Below are 26088 nucleotides of genomic sequence, written 5' to 3'. Positions count from 1 at the left end.
TTTAGTACGATGTCGACATAGAGTTTGCAGGGGCTGGTGGGTTAGGGGTGCTGCGCCCGTGGGACCGCCCCACCCCCCGCGCCGGAGTTCCGGAGTTCCCTGGAGCTTTCCCAAAACGGAGACCCATTCGGTAGAAAGACCCTACCCTACTCACTTTGGATATCAGCTCCACCAGACAGGGGCTCAGCACGTTCCAAAGTCTACGCAGGGGACCTCCGCCTCGCGAAATAGGTTATGGCGCATTGCGCACTTCTGCGGGCGTAAGAAGACGCTGACCAAACCCAGTCTCGTTGACGTCAACACGGCTCGCATCTGATAGACCAAGTGCCCGACCTACTAATGCAACGGAGGCGCTAATATTGATTGGTCGCTTAGGCGTTTCTGCCGGATGTAGAGCTAAGCCATCATGCTTCAATGAATTGGTTGTCCTCCGACCAGCACGTGGCTGAGGAACGGAATGTAGCCCCAACCTCGCTATGAATACCAGTTCGGGGAATGCGCAGCAGGGCAGGGCGGTCATCATTTATGTCTCAACGATTACAGGCCACTTCCTTGACAGACTGGAGGCTGAGGGTATTGGGGAAAGAATAAAGCTAGAAGCCTAGCTTCGAAGTGCTCTTGATCTATTCTCTGCACTGAGCTTTCCTTTCTTCCTCTGGCTGTTCTTTCTCTGCTTGCAATTGAAGCTCTCAATATGACTGAACCAATACCAGGTCCCCGCTCCCTTCCCGTCGTCGGAAATCTGCTCGACATATGGCAAGACCGAGACATTCCTCTCCGAGGATTGGAACGAGTTGCCGAGGCCTATGGGCCAATCTATCAAGCAATGCTCGGCGGCAAAAGGCGCATTGTTTGCAGCTCAGCAGCTTTGCTGGAGGAACTCACTGACGAAAAGCGTTTCTCCAAAGTGCCACCACCCCAGGTCTCCTCTGTACCTGGCCCCAAGGGCCTCTTCACCGCCAAAAATGATGATCCAGACTGGCATCAGGGGCATAGGATTCTGATGCCGGCATTTGCTCCATTCTCCATCCAGTCGATGTTTCCGGACATGAAGGACATTGCAAATCAACTGATTTTGTCGTGGGCTCGGAAAGGAGCCGAGAACAGAATCCTGGCCACCGAGGATTATACCCGTCTCACCCTGGACACGATCGCCCTTTGCACGATGAGCTTCCGCTTCAATTCATTCTATTCAGATGGTCTACATCCGTTCGTGCAGGCATTGATGACTGTATTCTCGGAGAATACCGCTCGAACGACGCGACCAGGCATCGTTACAAAACTGCGATACAAGGCGAATAAGGAATACGAGGATGCGCGGAAGTTGATGCGCAAGATCGGTCAAGATATTGTCACTAACAGGAGAGCGAATCCAAGTGACAAGCCTGATGTGCTGAACACAATGATCTTTGGGAAAGACCCAAAAACAGGCCAGACCATGCGTGATGAGCTAATCACGGAACAAATGCTAACTTTTCTTATTGCTGGTAAGTAACTATGCTATGTCACGCCCTAAAAGTATCTTCTGATGATCAATTAATAGGGCACGAAACCACTTCTGGTCTACTGTCATTCGCAACCGCTCACCTCCTTAAGCATCCTCACACCTATCTAAAGGCACAGAAGGAAGTAGATGAAGTCATTGGAAAGAGGTCTATTGAAGTTGAGGACATTCAGAAGCTGAAATACCTCAATGCCGTTCTCCGAGAAACCGCACGTCTTTCGCCAACAGTCCCCGTCCTGCAAAAGCAGGTCAACCCAGCCATCGCCCATGAGGTTGTCACGGTCGACAATGGACGGTACAGAATCGACCCTAACGATCACATCATCCTTCTAATGTCTAAATGCCAAACTGATGCGAAGGTTTGGGGAGATAATGCTGATGATTTCGAACCTGAGCGCATGTTGGACGAGAACTTTGATAAGGTGCTATCTCAATACCCAGGCGCCTGGAAGGTGAGTTGCCTCCCACTAATACCGTTCTCAGTAATTCTAATTTAATTTCGCGATAGCCTTTCGGGAACGGTAAGAGGGCATGCATAGGCCGTCCATTCGCCTGGCAAGAGGCTATGCTTGTTCTGGCTATGATCTTGCAGAACTTTGATGTCCAACTAGATGATCCAAATTACACGATGAAGATCAAACAGACGCTCACAGTCAAACCCGATGATCTGTATATTCGTGTCACACCCAGAGGCCAGATGGACGCGACAAACATGGACACCTTGCTCCATACGAGTGACGCGGCTTCCAAAGCCAATGGCAAAAACGGTGTGCAATCTCATGCGACAGCAAATGGATCCAGCAAAGCCCCATCTTCGAAATCTAAGCAGTCGAAGCCTATTTCGATATTATTTGGTTCCAACACCGGAACATGTCAAGCCTTTGCTCAACGCATAGCTTCGGATGTGGCATCCCGAGGCTACACGCCAACCATCGCCGACATGGATTCGGCCACCGGCAACCTTCCGAAAGACAACCCAGTGATTGTGATCACTTCATCATATGAGGGACAACCTCCAGATAATGCTGCAAGGTTTATTGAATGGTTGCAAGAGTGCAAGGAGGGCTCCTTGGCCGGCGTTGAGTACACTGTAATTGGTTGTGGCCACCGTATGTTCCCGAGCTTCGTGATGTTGCTGATCAAGATACTGACTGTCTGTGGCGCAGGAGATTGGACGCACACATTCCATCGCATACCGAAATTGACGGATGAGCTCTTGACGAAATGCGGAGCCAAGAGACTGGTGCCAGCTGGGTTCATCGATGCTGCAAAGGGTAACCTTTATGGTGACTTCGATGACTGGGTAGACAACTCGTTCTGGCCTCAAATGTCCTTGGAGCAATCTCAAGACGCCCCGGAACCCACAAGCAACGTCGAGGTTTCGACCAATGCTCGCGCCTCAAGCCTGCGATATGATGTCAAGCCGGCACTGGTCATGTCGAACTATGTGCTTACCAGCAACGGTGAACCTACCAAACGACACATGGAGATCCAACTTCCGTCCGACTCTACCTACGAATGTGGTGATTATCTTGCAATTCTTCCCTTGAACTCGGAGAAGAATGTAAGACGCATCATGAACCACTTTGGTCTCCCGTGGGATTCCGTCGTCACGATCAAATCTGATCTTCCTTCAGTCATTCCAACCAACGTAGGATTGTCGGTCTTCGATGTTCTGCGCAGTTATGTTGAGCTATCGGAGCCAGCTACGAAAAAGAACCTCAAAGTCCTCGCGCTGTACGCCGAAGACTCCAGAGACAAAACCTACCTCCAGGAATTGACTGCTGAGAACGGTTCTTATGAAGTAGAGATAACCGGAAAGCGCACCAGTCTCTTCGACATCCTCTCTCATCATCCGTCGGTACAACTTCCTTTCGGCGACTTTCTCACTATGCTTCCGCCCCTGCATGTCCGGCAGTATTCGATCTCGTCCTCTCCCTTGGAAAAGGCCTCGACCTGCACCATCACTTACGGAGTGATCGACACCGCAGCCATGTCAGACCCTGAGCAAAGATACGAGGGCGTGACAGGCAATTACCTGCAAAGTCTGACAGAAGGAGACACCGTGCAGGTCAGTGTGCGACCATCCGCGAAGAAAACATTCCGCATCCCCGTCGATGCCGAGAAGACGCCTCTGCTGATGTTCGCGGCTGGCACGGGTGTAGCGCCATTCAGAGGTTTCCTCCAACACCGCTCGATCCAATTGAAGGCGAACCCGAACCGCAAACTCGCGCGAGCCATCCTCTTCCTCGGCTGCCGCACCCAGGTCGGGGACAGACTGTATGCGGAGCAAATCGACCAGTGGGTGGAGGAAGGCGTCGTCGAAGTCCGCTACGCATTCAGCAAGGAAAAAGAAGCGTCCCAAGGCTGTGCCTACGTCCCGGACCGCATGCTCCTCGAAGCCCAAGACATCGTTGCCCTCTGGCGCAGTGACGCCCGCGGCTACGTCTGCGGCACCAGGAAATTCGCAGAGGGCATTCGCGGCGCGGCGACCAGGATCGCCATTCAGGCCCGTGAGCGCCTGATTGCAGAAAACGGCAGCGTCTCGGAGGAGGAGAGAGCGAAAATGGAATCTCGCTTCAAGGAGGCCCTGCAGGAGCGCGTTGCAAGTGATGTTTTTGATTAGTTCGGGTTGAGTCTTTGTTTCGGGCGTCTGTTGGATAGCAGTAGTAGCATAGCGCATAGCTTTTGTACACCCAGGTCGGTTGTTCTTTTAATGCAATTTTGCTTAATTTCTACATTCTCACCTCTGACTCCCCACTGCAACTACTTTCGGAGTTTGGGCCGGGCGTACGCTTTCATACTATGTATGCCTCACGCTCGGCCCCCTGCCCTCTGATCTCTCATAGAGACCAATCAGAGATGGACGCGGGATGTGAAACCTGGGAACCCTTGTCTACCTCTTGATTGGTGCTTGGTTGAGATACACGTTGTCGTCCTGGCCCAGGCCACCCCCAATCTCAATACGGGTTGTTGCTGGGGCTGGTTCATTCAGTCTTCAAGAACAGCCATGGATTTCAACCTATGGGCTTAGTTGGGACCACCCGCGCCTGGGAGCTGTTTGTGAATTGTATCCTGTGCATACAACTTGGGGCTGAACTACGTTACTAGAGGTAATAAGGACATCTGGCTTTGGTTTGATGCAATCGAATAAGACCGCGAGAGCGCTGTATGCCTAGGTGCGCGATGTGCTCCCTCGGCTGCCCATCTCGCGCGCAGTCCCGATAGTGTAGACATACAAAGACAACTTGGTCACGTCTAGTGTCTGTCGTTGGGGCGATTGACACCCTCAGATTGGCTTCGTCCTATTGTCCTTGGATTTCCTTCACTCTGACTGGCAATTCTTTACCAAACAGTTTTGCGAGAGATCCCCCCTCGAGCACTGTGCCTCTGTACTAGTGAGGAGATACTAGAGGACAAACACCTCAGGACCTGATCAAAGAGGCGCTGTCATCCAGACGGTTACGTCTTTCACTTCCGAACGTCATATCTTGCCAATCGCGGTCTCTCGCCATACTCGTACAGTTTCACACTCTCTTCCAGACGTATTTGCGAGGCTTGCTCATCCGACCTTTTATAGAGGCTACTCTAGAAAGAAAGTGCCAAAACCAGCAGCCACGATCTCCTGTACGGGCGAACTCGCCATCCACACAGCCCCCACGTACCTATCAAGCGACGCCTCTAAGCTCCCAACAAGCTGGCGACCACAATACCACACCACAATAACAGAATCGGGAAGAGCATCAACAAAATGTGCAGCCAGCATCCAACACGCAAGTACTGCTCGACGTGCGGCAAGCAATTTGCCACCGAATTCGACCGCGTCAAACCTTGTCTGGAGTTCCGGCTCAAGGGCCTCTGCGCAGCGGGCGTTTCATTTAAGACGTCTTGGGCTGACGACTACAAGGATCAGTGTGCCCAGTGTTTGGACGAAGAGCAGAAGGAGGAGGAGGCCAGGAAAGCGACTCAGGCGGGGAATCATAATGGGAAGAAGAAGCAGACGAAGGGAGTGAACGGTAGTGGTGATGATGGAATGGAGACAATCGACGAGGGTGAAGAATGATGGTTGTGAACGTTATGGAATCATGGACGGCTGGAGGGTTGTGTGATGGGGATCGTCGTGGGCCTTCCACGTGGGGAGAAGCATTATCCCAAAGAGAGACAAGTCGGCAGTCGGCAGTAAAGCAACCGTGAATGCATGAACTTGCTGCCAGAAAACGGGCGGCATCATTGCACATATTCAGGGTCTGGGGCCGGGGACAGCAGGCTTGGTTTCAATTTGATGGAGGCAGTCAAACAGGTACTGAGCCTTCTCAGAGAACTTAGTCGTGACCTTGATTTTGGTTCTATTTCTTTTGCATTCGATGTGCATGGCGGTCACGATGCACGTCTTCCTTCCAGTCATGACAAAAGGCACCGAGCAGGGCCGCTTGCTGGATCAAATTGAACGTGAGGCACAACCGGGTGGTTGAGGAAGCTGCGAGAAAACAACGGAACTGGTTCAAAGGCCAGTCACTGAACCCTTCCAACGTGATGAAAGCCAGTATATTTCCCACAAGCATATTTCGTTTGTTGTGCTTCGTCAAGTCCCCATTCATCCAGTATCCACTCCGACAATCAGCCCCTCCCATCTGGTTTCGACCGCATGATTTCATTCGGACATATCATTCTAATGGCACTGAGATCCATATCTTTGACTGCAGGAGGTTCCTCCAAACCTAGCCCGTAGGCAGATTCCTTACAACATGTGCCGATGGGGTCCAGTTAGGAGGATGTGTGATGGTTGCAATCTCCAGATGAATACAAAAGATGCTGGACTCGCCAGATGCCAGTACGCTATGTTTTGGGGGACCCCATGTTCTGAAGTCTTGACGGTGAATGAGGAAATGGAGACCCGCGACGGCAACATATGTTCAAGTTGCGCCACGTTCGCCAGTGAAGCGATGCGGACAGTGGTGGGGGAAATCACATGACGCTACCGCTGGCGGAGCAGCACTTCCAGCAAACAAGTCGGACTTACCAACAGATCCAGGAAGAACGCATGCGACTGGGAAAAGAATTTCGCCGAAAAGAGGGACTGAGAAAGAGACGAGCAAAGCGCTACCTAGAAGCGCACGCACGCATGCAAGAACAGCAAAATGAGGAGCTCCGACAAGAGCACGAACGCAAAGAACACGAACAAAATGGGCGACTCCAACAAGATCAGGACCGCGGACAGGGAAAGGGCGAACCCAGGCAACAAGAGACACAAGCCCACATACAAGAGGAGAAGAAGGAAAACATAGAAGAGCGCTGGCAACAAGGGGAGGAACAGGAACAACGCCGACGAGGTTAGAAACCACTCCTAGCAATCCAGCCGCGCACCTACCGAACAATTTTGCCAAAGCCATCTTGGTGATAGCCAAGAATCGGGCATGCCTTCTCCTTCACGAACTCCCCTCTTGAGTGTTGTGAAAACTCCATTTTTCAAGGTGGTGGCTATGTGCGAGGCTTGGATCCGAGATGCAGTTCTCACAACTGCCGCCTCTCCCCGGAGCTTGCGATATCCAGCGGGAAAAATGGCATCGATAGAAGGCTAGAGGCGCTCGCTGGTTGACTGATGATGCTTGAGCTCCATTTTGATCATCCAGAGAGTTTTCAAAATGAGGAATTGAGTTCTGGCAAGAGCAAAAGAAATTGGCAGGCGGTAGCAGAATAGCTATCTGAAAAGTAGCGAGGGCGGGCTTGGCCATGGTTGTGCCATACACGATAGGTCGTCGCGTGTGGCCCGTCTTCGTCGTCGAGTTTTGTTTTGCGACTCACGTGTTGCCAGAGAGATGAGCACATGCGAACGTAGGCTCGATCTGCCTGAGAATGAGGAGTATCTCCTGCCAAGGGTGGAAAAATGGCCGAACTCATCGAGATGTTCAAAACTTGCTCGCCAAGGCATAGCCAAGCCCGCTATCTCTTGGCATTTGAGCTTGTCCGATTGTCTTGGCAGTCGCGAGCACGTTTCTGATGGAGCGGTCGTCCCAATCACACTCTACGCCCACCTTCCTCCGCTATCCCAGGGACCGACAATCGCCACCTTGATGAGCGGCGTGATGCGCTTACTGCATTGTTCCAGGCGCTACCTAAGTAGACTGTGCCCTGGGCATACTTCCCAAGATTACTACTGCAGCACTACGCCGGTCCCTTCGTGCGCATTGGGGTAAAGGTGCTGGTACCTGGATTGGCGTGCAGTGTCAGTGATGGCTGTTGGCTAGAGGTGTGGATCCGCGTGTGCTGAGGGTGGTTGACGCCTGGGCATACCGAGCGCCTCGCCCCGATAATGGCCGGCCTAGATGAGGACCTCGTTTTGGTGTGTTACCGGAGAATGGACATACAGGGGGGATGCGCCGCTACTACTGCGAGAGGAATGAGGAATGTCGTATAAGATCCTAGCTGCTGCTCGGTAGGGTCGAGATTTAATTTTCTTTCGACTTCATTCCTCGATTCCTACCGGCACGCACCATCCACTCCCCGATAACAAGCTATTTCAAAGTCATTTCTTTTCCCTCCTCACGAGCTCAGCCGCCAGGATGATCCCTCCATCACTTCTCGCTCTACTCGCTCTCCCGCTGTTCGCTTCTGCTCATTTCGAGCTCTCCTTCCCCGCTCCACGAGGCAACGATGACGAGAACCAAGCGACCTTCCCCTGCGGCGGCTACGACCAGACTCAGAATCGGACCCGCGTCTCCATGACGTCTGTAGCTGTCGCCGTCGAGCTAGGCCACACCGAAAACTTGTTTCAAATCGCTCTTGCCATCGGCAATGATGTCGGTGACAGCTTCAACACGATCATCCTCCCAACCATTGAGGAATTCGGACCTGGAGAGTTCTGCCTAGCTGCTATCCCTATCCCAGCTGATCTCAACATCACCGAGGGAACTAATGGCACCATTCAAGTTATCACCAACAGCCACGATGGAAGCGGTCTTTATAACGTAAGTCGCTGGCTCCGTCCTTGCATTTATTATGGCATTTGTAGGGAGAGAGGAAATTGACTCTTGGTGTGTCTCAGTGCGCCGACATTACATTCACATCAACTTCACCCGAAGAGCCATCATCTTGCACGAACGGCACCGGTATCTCCGCATCTCCTCTTGTTGGAAGTGCCTACGTCAATGCCAATGAATCCTCTAGCCATGAAGGTGACCACGCCAGTAGTTCCGCCGCTCCATCTGGTACTGCAGCATCAGCTACAGGCAGTTCGACACCCACCCCCACTGGAAACTATGCCAGCATGCTCTCCGTCGGCTGGGGATTGCTGGGAGCTGCCGTTTTGGGCGGTGTCGCCATGTTGTAAACGGAAGAATTTACGCGTGAAGGGTGGGAGCACGATTAGTGGTTTTTCTTTCCACATCCTGAAGAGACGAGCCATGGTGGCAGAGTCTTTTCAAGGAAGAAATTTTACGAGATTGCATGGTATCCCGATCTTTTCTCAAATGAAACGATTAAAGCAGCATTATTGTCCCAACAGGAGCTTGTGTGGATGTGCCAAGGTGTGGCAACTCTCGTCCTGGGTCCGTTTAGAAGATCTGGGTTTTGGGATGTGAGACCCACGATAAATACAGCGTAGCAGCTAATTAATTAAAAGAATCAACATTCTCACCATGCAAAGTCTCGTCTCTCCTCTTTTTCTCACCATGTTGGATCAAACCATTCTGGTTCAAGGCGGAGCAGTAAACATCACGTGACGTTTCCAGCAACGAACACCCCACATTACCCAATAACAACGTTATATGTCTGAGCCGCTCCGCAAAATGCTTTAAATCCGTAGAAGTAGGATCTAGTTCATTAGAGTAGCTTGAGCCGATTCACCCTTGGCCATGCCAGTGTGACGAGAGGAGAGTGGAACTTGGAACGGGTCCTGCAAGCCTGAGACAGAAAAGGAGAAATTCGACACCCAAGAGAAGGGGCCGAGGTCACATCATAGCCCTGTAGAAGATGGAATATATATAGGTAGACCCTGAATTCAATACATGATGATCGACGATGTACGGTCTCTGCAGTGCGTCGACTTGAAAAGTTACTCCGTTGCGACTCGATGGGGGGAAAAATAGTTTCTCTCAAAAAATACTCGATCCTCAGGTAGGATTTTAGTCATTGCCCGTTTGTAGCATCTTCAATCTATCCCTGATGGTGATCCCGGTTCACATATGTCGTGACATCTGCAGCAATGCTCGGCCTCCTACTCCCGCCAGCGGCTCCAATTTCAACACTGTTGCGCTGACTGCAGTATGCAACGTCCAGGCCTGTCTTAGCCGCGATGGCGCGAGTGATGCTCGGCACCAAACTGGGCCGTCTCTGGTCCATGGTAGTGATGCTGTAGCGGATCGCTAGACCACTGGTGGTGGATTTGTCAAAGGCGTTGACGTTGGTCTTTGAGAATTGTCTCGCGGGCACCTCCTTGGCGAAAAGAATGTCCAGCTGTTCGAAGGTGCGGTTCCTCGTCTCAGGGAGGCGGAAGTACGCCCAGATGAATGTCAGAAGGGCGGTCGTTCCCCACACAAATCCAGTGTATCCGCGGAGGTTCCATGCCTTGGGGTTCATGAAGTATGGTTGGAGAACACCCGAGATCACGCTCACGATATAATATGCGTTACGGGCAAGGCAGATTGTCTTTTGTCTCAGGCGTGTAGATCCCACCTCTGCTGGGAGTGCCCATCCGAGCTGGCCGGCGCTGAGTTGGAATAGGAAAGTCCCTGGGAGATGGAGTTAGTATATGGATACGCAAGGGGTGATCCGGTGGGGGACTGACAAACTAGAGTTAGGACTGCTTGGGACATGGCAACAGGCTGCTGATTGGTCCAGACATTGAGCACACCGATCAGATAAAGAGTCATGGCCATAGCAAACATGCCAATCACGTAGATGGTGCGGCGTCCGAAATATGGCATCAAGCAGAACCAGTTCACCAGGGTTCCGAAAAGTGCCAGCCCTGTGCCACCAAGGTTCAGCGAATAAGTGGTTTCCGTGGCAAGACCGACTTGTTCGAAGAAGTACGAGGCATTGTAAGCGAAGGAGGAACCGGATAAAACTTGGCCCGCGAAGCATATGCATGCAATTTCTGTGCGTCGACGCTCGAACCCAGAGAAGCAATCAAAGTAGCTGGTGCCAACAGAGAGTTCTTCTTCAAGATTGTTCGTGTAGACGATGGATGCGAGGGTCTCCTTCACGTCGATGTTTGCCGATGCGCGCTGAAGACGGCGGAGAGACTTCTCAGCCTCCTCGAGTCGGTGTTGGCGGACAAGATGCCAAGGTGACTCAGGAGCGAATGACAGCAAAGGGATCAAGAAGGCTGGCCACACCCATTGAATGGCGAATGGAATGCGGAAACCCCACTGATCGTCCCGCTCTAAGCAAGCTCTCAGGACGCCAGCTGCGATGAGTTGCCCTATTCGTGAGTTAGCAGACGTCCGAGTCAGCAATGAGTCGGAAAGAGCACATACCGATAATGAAGCACATGTTTGTCCAACTTGTGAAATATACTCGTAAAGCCAGTGGAAGACATTCTGATGCGTATGAAGGTGCAATCGTGGCCAATGCTCCCCATGGAAACCCACAGAGAATCTGACCCACGATGAGAATTTTGATGTTTGATGCGAAGAACGTGAGGAAGATGGTGCAGGAAAGAAGGATTAAGGATCCAAGAATAACCCGCTTTTGGCCAAAGAGAGCTACGAGATAACCACAGAGAAGAGTTCCGAAAAAGGCCCCAACTCCAGATGCGTTGCCGAGCCCAGCCATCCATGCAGGAGTGAGTTGATATCCTGATCTCGTCTGATCTGTAACTCCAACAAATTCGCCGTCTAGACACGGATCAGTCTTTTAACTTTCTGAGAGAGTCGGGATAGTTACATTGGCGTTGAAAAGACGGGAAGGCAAAGAAGTTGCCAATCAAGATTGTGTCATAGCCCTCCATGATGACACACATGCTGACGGCAAGGCGCCAGAAGATGGCCATAGGGTAGGCTCTGATAGCTTGGCCAGGAGTAAGGGCGTGTTCGACATGGGCTCGGTCCGCGGCAGCCTGGCTCAGCTGCCGACTCTGCCACTTCTCATCACGCCATTCTCGTTCAAAGTGTCGATTACTCTCTGCATTAGAGAGATCCCGCTCTTCGACACTCGGCTTTTGGGTGGACATGTTTGTGCCAGATGAAAGTGGGAGGAGTGGAGATGCTGGGTGCTCGTCCAGCCTTCTACGTGATGGAGTGCTAGGAGTTGAGTCGTTGTCTGAATTTTGTTGTACGTAGGGGCTGAAGTGATCTCTTATAGATTTCAGAGATCATACCATCCATGATAGAGAGGCTGTCTTCATCGAACGAAGATAATGTATGTGGAGCTCGCCTACGGACGGCTATTGCCTCAAAGCACGCATGATTGGACGCAAAATATGGATTCTTCGGCCTTGAAAACAGCCCTGAAACCTCGCATATGCAAGGGAAAGCCGCTGGAAGGACGCTAGAAGGCCAGAAAAACTACTGGCTTGAGACTCTCACATGAGACAGAAAAGAACGGCGGCCCTAAGCGATGGTGTAGATGATTCGCACCCGCGGGAGCAATGACCGCAAAGCTGCGCAGAGGAGATGATTATTCTGGCCTATTCGCAAAAGAAAAGTAAAATCGGCGGAGTAACAGGAAAACACCCAAGACTCTGACAGGTCTAATGATAGACGAAGATTGTTGGGTGGACGTTAACTTGCGTGCGGGGCCAAGATCACGTGCCCTGGGGATCTGATGCGGGTTGATGGCGGGGTAATGAGGAGTCAATCTGGGAAAGGCGGGATTGAGTTGACTTGATTGGACCGAAGCGGAAAACACCGAGCGAGAAAAGGGGCGAGGCCGGCGGGATTCAAAACCGCCTTCTAAGACGCCTCCAGCAAAGCCGCCACCCACCAAAGCCACGGTCTCCCAAGATCTTTAGCTATATCACCTTCAATAGCCGTCCGATTGGCACATCAATGGGCACTAAATACACTCCAAGCCATCCATTTCGGGCTCGGGAACATTGCCATTGCGTAGTTTTCCTTGTTTTCCCCTCGTCCCTCCCAAAGAGCACACCTGTGGAGTCCACAGATTCTAGCGATGTACCACTGCATATGCCAGCTTCTTGAGTGGTACATTGGAATTGGGTCTTAGTCGGCCCACCGAAAGAACTTGTTCCGGCTCATTGATGGTTGATCTACACTGCTCAATGGAAGCTGCTTCCGCTATTTCAATCTCTAGCCCGCCATCGTAGAACTGGGCATTGCATGTTCTGTAAGGTTTCATTTTGGCTCAGTGTATTCATCCTCGTAAGATGCTGTCTCTGTTGGCTGGTGCCCTGTTCACCACTCAGACCCTCGCTGTCAACAATGGCCTCGCTAGGACTCCTCAGATGGGTTGGAACAACTGGAACTCTCTAGGCTGCAATGTCTCCCAATCTCTACTCCTTGATACTTCAAAAGTACTATTGGACAGTGGTCTGAAGGATGTGGGATATCAGTACGTGGTGCTTGACGACTGCTGGTCGGACGGTCGAGACCATGATGGTTACCTTCGCTCTGATAGCAGGAAATTCCCAGATGGCATGAAATGGATCGCCAAGCAGCTGCATGATATGGGCTTCCTATATGGCATGTATTCGAGCGCAGGTGAGATGACTTGTGCAAGATATGCAGGTTCTCTAGACCATGAGGAGAAGGATGCTGAGATATGGGCTTCTTGGGACGTTGACTACCTCAAGTACGACAATTGCTACCATATGGGTCGCTTTGGATATCCCGAAGTATCCTTCAACCGTTATAACAAGATGGCCAAGGCTTTGAACAGCACTGGCCGACCCATCCTCTACAGTCTTTGCAATTGGGGCGAGGACTACGTCCACACTTGGGGTATGTCTATCTCAAATTCCTGGAGAATGTCTGGTGACATTTACGACCACTTCAACCGACCGGACACACTGTGTGCTTGTGACGATCCGAGAGACCCTTACTGCATCGCCCCTGGATCACACTGCTCTGTCATGAACATCTTGAATAAAGTTGCAGTCTATGCTGATCGAGGCCAACCTGGGGGTTGGAATGACCTTGATATGTTAGAGGTAGGGCTAGGTGGGATGACGGATGACGAGTACAAGGTGGGAGCTTCTTCTGCATCTGATTCAGGGTATTTACTAATTCTTTTGTATAGGCACACTTCTCCATGTGGGCTGCTGTGAAGTCCCCATTGCTCATCGGAGCCGACCTTCGCAAGCTGAATCCCAAAGCATTGACGATTTTGAACAATCCTGCCGTTATTGCCGTGAACCAAGATCCGATCGGTCGATCCGCATTTCGAATATTCCGCGATGAGAATGTCAAGAAAGATAGATACGGACAGGGAGAGATTCAGATTTGGAGTGGTTCTCTCTGGCCTCACGACCAGCTGGTCATATTCCTCAACGCTGCGGATGAGGATTTGGAAATGAAAACCAGTCTCAATGACATCTTTGTGCATGAAGGTACAGAAGGCTCGGCCCCGCAGACCAAACTGGAGTTCGACATCTATGACTTGTGGGCAGACCGGATGGACGACTTCACCGCCGAACAGATTCTGGATGGAAAACATCAATACAAGAAGAATTGGTACAACTCCACTGAAACCCCCTACAAGATTGGCCTCCAACAGGGAGATGCAAGACTGTTAGGAAAGCGCGTAGGCAGTATCGGGCCTCAGCATGATGCTCTGAGGGCCAAGGTGCCTCGACATGGAGTCCGCATGTTCAGATTGCGCAACTTGAACGAGTCTGCGACCAGGTACTCCGTGATCAAGGACGAGCTATGAGTCGCAGGGGGCCCGTATCGACTTGTGGGAATTCTAGATAATAGCGGGATATACATTTGAGGGCCAACAGGAACGGAGATGCCATGATCACAGATGAGACTGCATCTTCTGGCGCATTGATTTAAACCACGCAGCATCGAGCGCGAGCCACTTGGATGTTAGAATAGGCTGGTACCTAAACAGCCTTCGAGGTGGCATACACCCTTTAGGATCCAGTATTACCACCTTGTGCCTCCTAGGCTAACCGACTCACGCGTGCAGCCGGTAGAGGTTCCTCCATCCTGGACAACACAAAGCAGTAAATTATAATTACCAATATCAATCCTCCGAGGATTGTACTAGCGCTGGACCAGGCGTCGTCGACCCCGCATCTAGAAGATGCCCTAGACTGAGAGGAGGAATTGGCACGGTGGTCTAGAATCGCAAGTCGACTTCCCGTGGATCCTCGGAGGTGGTTGGTGGGTCACATGCAATGACGACCTAGAGCTTACCGAACATCGCTCTGCTCTGGTTAGCAAACCTCCGCTTCTTGTAAATCTCATATCGGCCAAGCTAAACCAGCTGAAAACCCACTGAATGCCAGAATGCGTCCTCCTACGGCCTGTGTGGCATGCCGGTATGTCGGGAGGTCGTTTCCTTAGCTCTCCTAAAAAATGCTTATTGGTTCCTAGCAATCGGCGCCGGAAATGTGAGCCTACAACACCAGGGGCACCATGTGTCTACTGCAAGAATCGCGATGTGAAATGTTCCTTCGCCGGGCCCGCTCATGACGATGGGATTTGGGCCCAGAACTCATCACGGTCGCCTACGAAGGCTGAGTATGAGTTGACTCGGTGCCAAAGTATCACCACACAGCTGCCGTCAAGGCCACTATGTATCGAATTGGTTGAGTTTTACTTTCGCTACATACACGATACTTTCCATTCTCTGTTTCACCAGCCCAGTATCATGCAAGATGTGGTCGATGGCACCATTCCAAAAGTGCTTCTCTTTGCCATGATTAGCCTGTCCGCCAGATTTAGCGAGGATCCTTTCTTTGCAGGAATTGACCCCCGGATCCGAGGCAGACCGTATGCTCAAGAGGCGGAGCACCTCCTGAACCTGCGTGAAGTCTCTCTGCAGACGGTCCAAGCTTGCGTCCTTATCGGAGCATATGCAATCACCGAAGGCGATGCAGCAGTTGAAGCCGTCTTCTACAGCATCGCCTGTCGCAATGCCCTCCTGTTGGATCTCCCCAACCTGGTCGCCGCATCTAGGGTGGACCAAGAGGTTAACAGAAGGGCATGGTGGACTCTATGCATGATTGATGTCTGGTCATCAAATGGAATCCGCCTTCCACGAGCCTTGGCACCCAGGAATGACGTGCCGTACCCGATGGAGGAGACGATCTTCCTGCAGCTTCGCCGGGAAGACTTTGACCTCCCCAGTCCCAATTCCATGCAAGAGTCCTCGGCTTCGCTGTTGACGCAAATGGTCAAGCTCAACGCTATCCTCGTCGAGATCAGCACTCTCAATCAGCAGGCGGCCACCACTCAAGCGTTCGATTTCAACCACCAAGAGGCCGTTGAACAGCTCACATTAAAGCTGGAGTCGTGGTATCAGAACCTCCCAGTCCAGCTTCAAGACACTCATGCCAACCTCGCCCGCTACGCTGCGCTCGGACTGGGGCCTATGTTCGTGGCGGTCTACCTCGGATACTACCACTACGGGCAACTCCTCTACTACCCATACCTCCACGAAGACTCGTACGACAACACTTTATACGCAAGATACTACGCTGACAAGTGCAAGGCACACTCGATCGGCCTCTGTGAAATCACCTACCGCGCATATTCCACACCCGGCTGTGAAGTATACTACACCATGGTGGGCCACGTCCTGGTCATCTCATCGACGGTGCAGCTGCACATCCTGCTCTTCGGCACGGACGAGATCCAGATCCGGGCCGCGCGCTCCCGCCTCGAGAAGAACTTCGAGATCTTGAGCCGCTTGCAGACCTTCTGGCTCACCCTGGATGCCTCCTTCACCCGATTCCGCGAGTTTCACAAGGCGTGCCAGAAATCAAAGGAGAATTCATTTCGCATGGATCGTTGGATGCTGCAGTTCCTGTTCGAGTTCGCAAAGCCCGTCGAGGAGAAGGACCCAGATGATCTCGCGGAGTTGAAGCCTTGGTCTATGCAGGACCTCGGGTTCAGTCCGTATCAGGCCTCTTCTCTGAGGTCGTCGTGAACGTCTGGCCCAAACAGTGATGCTTCTGAGGTCGACTGTCCGATCCGAAACACCGCCGAGAGCTCAATAAGCACGGTAGTTAAGCCCATGCGCCGGCTAATAGGCTTGTCCGCTATTAGACGCATGTTTGTGAGTCGGATATCTCGTGGCTTGTGCGGCAATCCTCAACAACCCACACTATGCTAAGCCATCTGAGACTGAATAGCCACTCCTAACCCCACCAGATGCTGCCGAGATTCATCCTTCCACATGACCAAAGTGTCAGTGCAATACTTTCCAGTTGATAGCCCAACCGCGCGGACTTTCGGGGTTTCAGTATCAGAAACACCCCATGTGCAAGACCTGTGAACACCGACAGACACCAGCTCGCCTCTTCATGCCTTGGTTCGTCACCAGCAAGGCCCAGCACTTCCTACATGACAGGAAATGCGAGATTGGGAGTATTGTTGAGATATAGGATTACTTCGTGTGTATGCCGTGTTGGCCAGTCAGTGTATTCATTGGCAAGCGAAAATTAATGGTAGCCGGGGAAGTTTATCGTTCCGCCCCTTACGAGTTCTAATGGAGTAGATACGTACCTGGGTAGCTCTGCGTAAGGGACAGCCGCTATCGCCTGGCCTAACAGCTATTGGGGGAATTTTGTGCATGAGTGAATGATTCCATGCAGTCCTGAAAAGGAACATGGAGATGTCAATTCAAGAAATGTCTCAAAAATAGCGCCACTCTTTGAAAAGTTCATTGCTACAATACTATCTATACATACGAACACATAAATATGGCACGAGAACAAGTCGTCTTTTTGCAGTATGAGGTGACCCAACATTCCTTGCCTGTGAGAAGAGTGAGGCTTTGCTCGAGTGGTGTGGGTTTTTGGCCGTTTTGACTGACTCAATCGGAGCTGATTGTGTCATTGAAGTTGGTCACGATCTGACTTCCTTGTTCTGGCGATGGGCGAAGGTTCAAGGCAGATTTGACCAAGACGAATCACGCAGGCGGCAAAGGCGGCAACTGGTGACTACTGCGTAGGTTGCAGGAGCAGCTGGTCCATGATGGCTCCTATCTTCCGCAAATGTACTGAGTGTTGACACTCGAGATCGCCATATTCGTTTCCGAGGTGACAGTGTCACTGTTTAGGATATCATGGCTTCGGCCTCAGATTTGGCCTTGACCTTGGGTTTGGATTTAGCTTTATGTTTGGGTTTGCCCTCTCCAGATTTTGGCGTGAGCTTGGAGCGAGATATAGGATGTGTCGAAGTACTGGTACTGCCACTTTGCTTATGCAGGCCATTCGATACAATTCCCCGGCTCGTATCTGATCTTGAAGACTTGCCTCCACCTGGGCGATCAGGACGCTTGGTTTTGCTAGTTTTCTCCGGCCTTGCTGGTGGTTTGTTCTTCAACTTCGATTCCGAGTGCTTTGGATCGGCGGCATGCGGCTGAGGTCCTGGTTGTTTGGACCTTGCTGAGGCAAGTACGATAGCGTCATCATGTACAACAGACTCTACTGGCTTGGCCTGTTGGAGTTCCCGATCTTGAAGTGAGAGTCCTTTAGAAGGAGGGGGAGCATCTTCCCAGTTGTTTTGAGACCTTATGTAAGATTCAATCTGGGTGAGTATAATCGGTTTCTTTGGATCCTTCCCTAGATGTTCTGCTAGTGCCATTGCGCCGTTCACAAGAGTAGTGAGATCTAGTTTCTTTAGGCTTGGAGTTGAGAACAATGGTCGGTCAGAAAGTCGGAGTTCTTGCCTCGTCACATTAGAACCACTGAATGTTATGTTGTCGAGGCTGAGAGTAGCTGTTTCAGACCCACCGGGGGTGATTGGGACTGGTACGCTATGGGAATCCGCTTCGACAGTTTCCATACTGTGTAGGTAGTATCCGACCTTTGATAGAGCTTTGTCGTATGTCGTGTTGCCTGCTTCAGAAATCTCTGCTCTCCCCCAGGGAGCTAAACGCCTTCTCTCTGCGAAGGACCGCATCGTGAAAGCAACAGGAAGATTTAGAGGGGATTCAAAGATCCATCTGGTGCCATCTACCAGCTGGGCACTTTTAAAGTACTCACTGAAAGCCTCCAAAGTCGACGCATGAGCAACGAGTTTGTTTTTGTTCGGGTACACAAGGTCATGCTTGATTTGCTGAGTAAACTTCACATCGTTTTGGCCTTCTGGAAACAACGCATAGAAAGATCTTTGTGCGTGAATGGCAGAAATTCTTAGCACTGTCAGTTCAGCTCTTTCCGCTGTGTGGGCTGCAAGAGCCGAACTTGCATATACTTCAAAAGAAGGCCAGTTATTGGATTCCTCAATATTTGCACAAGCAAACACCAGACGGTGTATGCTTTGGCCACGGTCTGTCACAATGTCCCGCTGTGTGTGCAGCGGAAGCTCTTTCCATGAATCGAGATTGATAAGTTGTTGTAGCGTAAAAGGAAGGTCGCCCGCAAATGTTGGGCCTGCCATCGATTTGAGTTGGTCGGCCACCCTCTTGTGTTCTCCTTTTCCTTCAACGCTTGGTGAGGTGTTTGATGGCTGAGCGAGGACACCGCCCAATCCATAATTGTCAAGACTCTGCGAATCTGCCGGGAGTTCTTGGAACACATGGGTAGCGACGGATGGATTTTGATAGATCTCTTCATCGAGCTCAGTAGCATCACATGCGGTGTCATCGTCCAGTGCTTCGAAATCGTCCATCTCAACGTCATCCAGGACAGACGAATCGAACGAAGAGTCTTCGACATATACTGACAGCTCAGTAGACTGACTATCGGTATTAGCCAGTGGCCTTTTTACAGCTCTCTCTGCTGCCAGTGGTATAGGCTTGCTTTGGAAAAGTGCTTGGCCAATTATCGCAGTCACCTCAGATCGGACGTTACTTCGGGTGGTTGGGGCAGACAGGAACTTGCTGGGTTCAAAGAAGGCTGAAAGCTTCTGTACTATAGTGGCAGCCTCGGATATGGAGTGGGGCCTCATGGATGAAGGATCGGACATTGATGTTTCGATATTTGTGGTCATCAACCTACTCCAAGGCGTCTGCGAAATCCCGAGGGGAAATTCGGGTGGAGTAGGGTATCTTTCGAGTGCCATTTGACTGGATTTTCGAGGCTGGCAGATATGTACCCGGCGGATTTCCTTCTTTGACTCACCGGCAATTCTGATCTCATCGGCAGCTTGTTTGGCGGCATGGGGCATATTGTGATGCACGATTTTGATAGTCGTTTTCCCTATTGCGATGTGCAGATGATATTTCTCTTGTACCCGTCTCAGAAACGCCTTCACAGCACCACGCATTGAGGGATCTGCATAAATTGATTGCTTTTTTGACATGAAATTAACAACAATTGATTGGAGGTTATCTTTGTTTTTGTGAAAGTTGTTAATGGCCTTCTTAGCTGATTTGGCAGCATGAGGAGTGCCCGAGACCTCAAACCGTCGCTCGCGACGAAAGGCGTTTATCGTGACATTTTTCTCCTTTGCAATAGTGCTCAATGGTTGTCTTGGGTCGGTTAACAAATACTCAAACGTTGCCTCGTCCGGGATGTAGTTATAACTTTTGTTTTCATTTATGGCATTACTCGGTATGACCAGCCCCCAGACCTCAGTGAAGATCTTCGAGATGAGTATTGACCTGCTCTTCATGCTTCTCTTCATGCTTCTCTCGGACTTCACTTTGAAGGGGTGATTGTCAGGGAGTCGGGCAAGGAGATAATGTTGTAGTTGGGCTTGAGTAAAAGCTCGTAGCATTTGATGATGCATAGAATTATACTCCTCCAGTGTGATCTCTGGCGCGATGTCATCCCTAGATTCTAGAAATTTGTCGTAGACTTGTCCAATTGCCCTGTGCAGACTGGCCGGATCTACGTGGGATTGCTCCGAGTCCAGGGATTCTTGCAAAGTAGCAACAGAGTCTTCTTGCCCTCCTGCCTCTGTGGCCAAGGTTGGGATTTTGCGGTCATGGGCTGGCAGGATTAAGACCTCTGCAGGTTTGCCTAAAGAATTGACGCCCAGCTCAGCCGACTTCGAGGTGGGCGGGCGCCATCGAGTAAAACTTTTGAATTTTGGCGGCGTCTGTGTTAGAGCTGGTGTCGATGGGGCATTTAGATGTTCTTCCTCCTCCTCCTCGAGCCTGGCGACTGCGCTGGATTGCCATCGTCGTGACGTTGATGGCACATTGAGTTGGGATGACTTGGCTGGGATGATATTGGCAAGACGCCTCTGGCATCTCAAGCAGACATGCGCCGAGGTGGTTACTCGAGCAAACATAAAGTGAATGTCCTCAACTCTGGTGGCATGGGCAGCTAATGAACCGAGATATTCTTACTCCATTGATTAATTTGTTCAAGAAGGCGACACAAGTCGCAGGCGTCGGCGGAAAGTTCACCCGGCCCCGAGATCAAGCAACGAAACCGAAGATGTTAAATATCACGTGGAGGGCTATGCCGCTTTCAGATAAGCACTCTATGGCAAAACAAGCCCTACCGTCGAATTTAAGCCTCGGGTCGGTGCAGATCGCCAAGAGGATGCTTACTTTAAACCAGATCCTCTCACGCCAGTTTCCTTACTTCCTAAATGACCCAGCGCTTGTTCTGAAGTGCAATTGTTTGTTCGAGACACAGGCTTACGCCCGAAACGATATTCCATTCATGAGTTGTTTACTGAGAGATGTCTTCTGACGACGAGTCCTCCGCAAAGCTCAAGGCAATGTAGCGGTGGAAGAGTCCCGGCAATGGTACTGTGATCATTTAGGAGCACGTGATGCAAGGATAGAAGTGACTGTGATCATCAGTGGAATCGCTTCCACTTATAACCACCTCTATGATCTGGTCGGTATATTCTCACAGTCCATCAAACAAAAAGATATCCTATACCTACACCTGGCGCCTTAGCGTTAGCGTGCATTCATCTCCGTTGGCGTTGCGTTAAACAGATAGGCTAAGATTAAACGTCAGTTCAATAGATATGTATGTGCATGCCCCCGAGGGATTTGAACGCTCTCAAAATTGGTACCAGGTATTTGACTGCATTATAGCTCGTGCATAGATATGTTGCTTGCCTCAACCACTATGGACGAGGCAAACCCTGCCAGGTGAGGGTGCCTGGAGCACCTACTTCAACCGAGTCAGCGCCTGTCACGACACAAGTCACTCAGTTCCGAGAAAGAGCAATACTAGAACCAATTCTGACACTACCCGATGTTCCAGACGCCGATGACAGGCCCATCGACAAGCCATCCGAAGGGGTTGCCGTGGCTGCAGATATTGTGTTCGTTCATGAGCTCATAGGCAGGCCATGGAAGACTTGGCTCTACGGCAAGATCCTAAAGAAGTAAGTTCCACGAAATGGCCATACAAGGAAGATATTCAAGAACTCAGCGCCAAGCTCGATCTCGACGACAATTGGGAGACAGAAGACGGGAGGCACAATCATGCCGTGGAGGGAGAAGATGAGGCTGGGCCGTCTCAATCCAGTTCAGGCGATGCGGCATTTTGCCATTAGCCCTTCCATCTCGTGCCCAAGGATCCAGGGCTGTTCGATTCTTGAATTATGGATACAATTCAAATCCGACCCATTGGGTACATGACCCAAACGACCTAGATGACAATCATCCAACATGCACAGCAGCTTCGAAACAGGGTTAATAGAGAGAGAATACACTACCGCGGAATCCCCCTCATATTTGGGGCTGATGGGCTGGGTGCGGTATTGGTCAAAGACGCCATTGCCAGTCGCTTGGGATGAAGCACTAGCCGGAATAGATGGAAATTGCGAACTCGTGCCGGCACATTTTCTTCTTCGGAACTCCTCATCTGGGAGCCAATCTTGTGACATGGGGCACTATGGTCAGAAACGTTTGTAGGAGTATTGCCCGGTGGTTTTAGCACGTACCGAGAGATCTTGCGTGCCTTTGCCCTGATAGTGACACCTTGGACAGAAAAGGTTTAGGTTCGATCCACTACTCAATGAGCCGATGCCAGTATAAGAGACGATCCATGTCTGCAGCTTTCAATAGGGCTCAACCTGTGGTAGCATAAAAGGGATCGGATCCAAGGTACAGCCACTTCCTCACCTCCACCGTCCATTTTCAGCTGCCACTTTGACTATTGCGACCAGGTCTCTCCAGATTCCTCTTCATTGTTTAATCGCACAGATATCGAACGAAGATTCATTGCCCAACAAGGATATCACGTGACGATGTGCGAATCTCCACTGACTGCGGAAGATTCTCATAAGGATTTCAAATATGTTCTCATGGTCTATCGAGATTCTGTTGAAAACCAGCACAGGGCACAGAGGATAGCCGCACAAACAGGTCTGTATTGAATGTGGAGTCTTTCAGTGGCTCCATTTTCGTAGTCACTTTGGCCGCTGCAGCTGATCAGCCAAACAGCGATGGTCGAAGAGTTGAACTTCGGCGACGATATTTCCGAGCAGCAACAATAATTCGGAAGGATTGTCACCGTGGGCCCTTCATCCGAATCGATGTGGTGCTCGCAGTTTACCACCTGGGACCAATCCGCCGCCAAGGTATCCTGGATCACAGGCCATCCTGCGAGCGGCAATCAAACCTGATCAAGTATTTGACCGAGGGAGAACGGATCAAACCAACGGCGATGAAAACATCAGGACAAAAAAACTTTTCTCTTTTCTTCTTCTCTGATTATCGAGCAAACCATGGTATACACAGCACCTTTTCAAGGTTTACGACGACCGTTGCTTTATCAATTACTCTCCCGCTCGGATGATCTTGCGTCTCAAGTCAGAACTCACTTCGGCCTTAGCAAGGCAGATAATCCCGAATGGCTCGGTGACGATAACACGCTGGTTTCCAACCTCGCATTCCTTTTTAAGAAGATAAACCTCCCAGTATTATTGTTCTTAGACGGCCTAGACGAGTACCGACGCGAGAAAGTTGAGTTACTTTATCCAGTGGATGAGATTGTTTCCCTAGTTGTTCGCATCTGTTTGGCTAGCAGAAACAAGGTACCATTTGTCTGAAATTACAAGAATTGCCGTCTCTCCACATGGATAAAGTCAATCGAGAAGGCATGGTAAACTTCGCTGCCACCTTTCTAGTTGAAAAAACAAAAACCTCTCCTTCAAAGGGACAGGAGAAGGAACTCGTGGTTCCACGGCCAGGAATGTGAGGATGAAATCCTCGGGCGGGTTCCTGTGAGCCTTCTTTGCAGTCTTTGTCATCGTTGAGGGCAAGGGCCAAGGACTCAACCAGTATGATTTGAAAGCTAAACCCGAGTCGGTCCCACCAGACCTTAAAGGAATCTATGCTAGGAAAATCGGGTCCAAGTAGAGCACAGATCGGAGAGCGGCATCGTCTGTCTAGTCACATTATCTAAACATGACATCTTGGTATCAGAGTAGTTGAAGGCAAGTTACCGCGCAGGGAGACTTTCAAGTCCCATCTAGCGCCACGGTTGGCAAGGCTGGCTGAGACATTCTGCGAGGGTACACTCTTGCGTTTGCTATCTGTGTATTGGAGTTTATTCCACTCGCCATAGACAAAGAGCATCTGGATGACGACAACAGACGGAAGTCACAGATCTGTGCTGTATCCGCCCACACAGGTCAGCATGTGTCTACTCCATCAACTTTGCTGCGTCTTATAGATACTAGTGGTCACACCTATCTGAATTGATTTTACAATGATCTCATGACTTGGTCTTTGATAGGACATCAAGATCGATTCCAAAGGGCATGATTTCGAATCAGGGGCAAATGTTGACTTGTCTTGGCAGTAACACCAAGCCAGCTGCTGCACAACTTCAAGTGCTTATGTGATTCCAACTTCTGGCCTCTTGTGGGTCCTGAAGTCGGTGAGCCAACTCCAGGGCACTGGCATGCTTTTTCATATCGAGACATCCTGCACCCCTGGTCGGCCTTCGAGCTCACTCAGCCTTGCAGAGAGAAGCCTACATCACCGGATTTACGACCCAGTTCAATGAGTCGTTTACGCATGCCCTCCGCCCGCTCACGTTCAGATTCTGGCACCTTGGAGAAGTCACACTGATCGATCCAGTCTCGAAGACCATGCTGGAGGACATTTCTCGCACGCAGGCTCCCTCCCTTGACATGCCCAACACTCCCATGTAGCGTCATCCGCTCCTTCTGGCTGTCATAGGCTCCACGGTGAAGGATATTGTTGTTGTAGAAGACAATGTCTCCAGGGTGCATTTGCACGTGCAGCTCGCCGTCAAGGCCTTTCTCGAAAGGATCTGCGTTACATTCTGCCTCCGTGCGAGCGCGCTTATGAGAGCCTGGGACAACGATCAAGCTGGCATCGTCATACAGCGAGAGATTCCACTGCGTATGCCACGCTGGTTTGTTAAGCCGTTCGAGCTCTTCATCTGCCGTCGCCTTGTCAGAGATGTCATCCCGATGCCAGCGGAGCTCGAAATCGTGGTCTGGCCGGACCAGCAGATTGAAAAGTTCCATGACCAATTCGTCGTCCGCACAGCCGAGGAGCTCCTTGGTTGGATTGATCAACGTGTCAGAGAAGTAAGTGGCAGTAAACAGATTATGATCAAGCATAGATGGATGCATCAGACCCTGTACACCCCAAATACCAGCCTCGGCCGGGTTCTTCCCTCCGTCAACATTCCAAGGAGGGAATTGCTTTGGCAATGTCCTGACATTCGGCCATTTCCCTGCTCTTGCGAGTGCCGTTACCTGTTGACAAGAAGCTCGCAATTTTTCAACCTCATCAGGCTTCAATGCCGTTCGGATGACCACGAAACCATCACGCTCCAAGGCTTCGACATTCGGGGACTTGGCCATCTCCTACTCGGTATTTTCTGTTCGGTGTCTTTTTTCCTTCACGCGACAAATTGTTGTTGATAGCTTTTGTCGTCAATTATCTGCAATGATCAAGCAACTGCAATGAGCTTTTTATCTCGATATCTTTCACCTCATGAAACCTTACCCCGGAAGATCAGATTATTTCGACGACAATTACAGTGATACCAGGCTCGGACACCACGGTGGGAGTGAAGTCATGTGACCCAACTCAATATGCTTTGAGGTCGGAGGCCGATGTAACGTAACGTCGCATCTGAGCCTAGTCGTATCCAACATTCTGGGACGAGGTGACAGACGAAGAGTTTCAAGCACGCTCACAATTCGCGGACAGAGGATCGACTTCCGCCAGAGATTCCACGATAATCCAAATCCCTGATTGCAAAACTACAATTTGACCAATGCGTTCGATTCGTGGAAAGCAAAGATATTTGATAGCAGATGAGGATATTGCGAGCTACCCGCCCAGTTTCGCTTTCAGCGAACGTACTTGGTAGAGCGGCATCCAGGCCCGCACTTTATCCCTCAAAGTTGGTGCCAACTGAACCGACCCTAAGGAGCGCTATACTATGTCGAACACACGATCACGTAAGAGATAGATTGTAGACCTCCTAAGTGATTTCCCGATGGGGATAACAGGGCGAAATGTGAGGGTAGGAGAAGGTATTGCGATGATAGAGACCCAGAGGTGGTCGAGGTAGGGGTCCCAAGACATGTAACAGC

The 26088-nt window shown here is 50.8% G+C and overlaps 7 protein-coding genes across 7 annotated transcripts; 4 read left to right on the top strand and 3 right to left on the bottom strand.

Annotated features, from left to right (window-relative positions):
* Positions 1 to 694: 694 nt before the first annotated feature.
* A1O9_06454 (uncharacterized protein) lies at positions 695 to 4130 on the top strand (the record flags this gene model as incomplete). Its single annotated transcript, XM_013405664.1, has 4 exons — positions 695 to 1487; positions 1544 to 1956; positions 2013 to 2613; positions 2671 to 4130. 4 exons carry the CDS (start codon positions 695 to 697, stop codon positions 4128 to 4130), a joined length of 3267 nt encoding a protein of 1088 aa, XP_013261118.1.
* A 3934-nt stretch (positions 4131 to 8064) lies between these two features.
* Positions 8065 to 8831, top strand: A1O9_06453 (uncharacterized protein; the record flags this gene model as incomplete). Its single annotated transcript, XM_013405663.1, has 2 exons — positions 8065 to 8469; positions 8547 to 8831. The coding sequence occupies 2 exons, from the start codon at positions 8065 to 8067 to the stop codon at positions 8829 to 8831; spliced, it is 690 nt and encodes a 229-aa protein (XP_013261117.1).
* Positions 8832 to 9655: 824 nt separating this feature from the next.
* On the bottom strand, positions 9656 to 11672 carry A1O9_06452 (uncharacterized protein; the record flags this gene model as incomplete). The annotated part of the gene is made up of 4 exons (XM_013405662.1): positions 9656 to 10230; positions 10287 to 10922; positions 10978 to 11337; positions 11387 to 11672. The coding sequence occupies 4 exons, from the start codon at positions 11670 to 11672 to the stop codon at positions 9656 to 9658; spliced, it is 1857 nt and encodes a 618-aa protein (XP_013261116.1).
* A 1155-nt stretch (positions 11673 to 12827) lies between these two features.
* A1O9_06451 (alpha-galactosidase) lies at positions 12828 to 14332 on the top strand (the record flags this gene model as incomplete). Its single annotated transcript, XM_013405661.1, has 2 exons — positions 12828 to 13646; positions 13700 to 14332. 2 exons carry the CDS (start codon positions 12828 to 12830, stop codon positions 14330 to 14332), a joined length of 1452 nt encoding a protein of 483 aa, XP_013261115.1.
* Positions 14333 to 15280: 948 nt separating this feature from the next.
* On the top strand, positions 15281 to 16561 carry A1O9_06450 (uncharacterized protein; the record flags this gene model as incomplete). The annotated part of the gene is made up of 1 exon (XM_013405660.1): positions 15281 to 16561. The coding sequence occupies one exon, from the start codon at positions 15281 to 15283 to the stop codon at positions 16559 to 16561; it is 1281 nt and encodes a 426-aa protein (XP_013261114.1).
* Positions 16562 to 18189: 1628 nt separating this feature from the next.
* A1O9_06449 (uncharacterized protein) lies at positions 18190 to 20820 on the bottom strand (the record flags this gene model as incomplete). Its single annotated transcript, XM_013405659.1, has 2 exons — positions 18190 to 19089; positions 19297 to 20820. Coding segments are annotated over 2 exons (2424 nt in total), but the record flags the coding sequence as incomplete, so codon positions are not given.
* Positions 20821 to 24462: 3642 nt separating this feature from the next.
* A1O9_06448 (uncharacterized protein) lies at positions 24463 to 25347 on the bottom strand (the record flags this gene model as incomplete). Its single annotated transcript, XM_013405658.1, has 1 exon — positions 24463 to 25347. The coding sequence occupies one exon, from the start codon at positions 25345 to 25347 to the stop codon at positions 24463 to 24465; it is 885 nt and encodes a 294-aa protein (XP_013261112.1).
* Positions 25348 to 26088: the final 741 nt, after the last annotated feature.

Source organism: Exophiala aquamarina (assembly GCF_000709125.1).
Source record: "Exophiala aquamarina CBS 119918 chromosome Unknown aczIA-supercont1.4, whole genome shotgun sequence".
In the NCBI taxonomy this organism is placed as follows: domain Eukaryota; kingdom Fungi; phylum Ascomycota; class Eurotiomycetes; order Chaetothyriales; family Herpotrichiellaceae; genus Exophiala; species Exophiala aquamarina.
The sequence above is the reverse complement of the archived record's forward strand: the minus strand, read 5'-3'. Positions and strand labels throughout refer to the sequence as shown.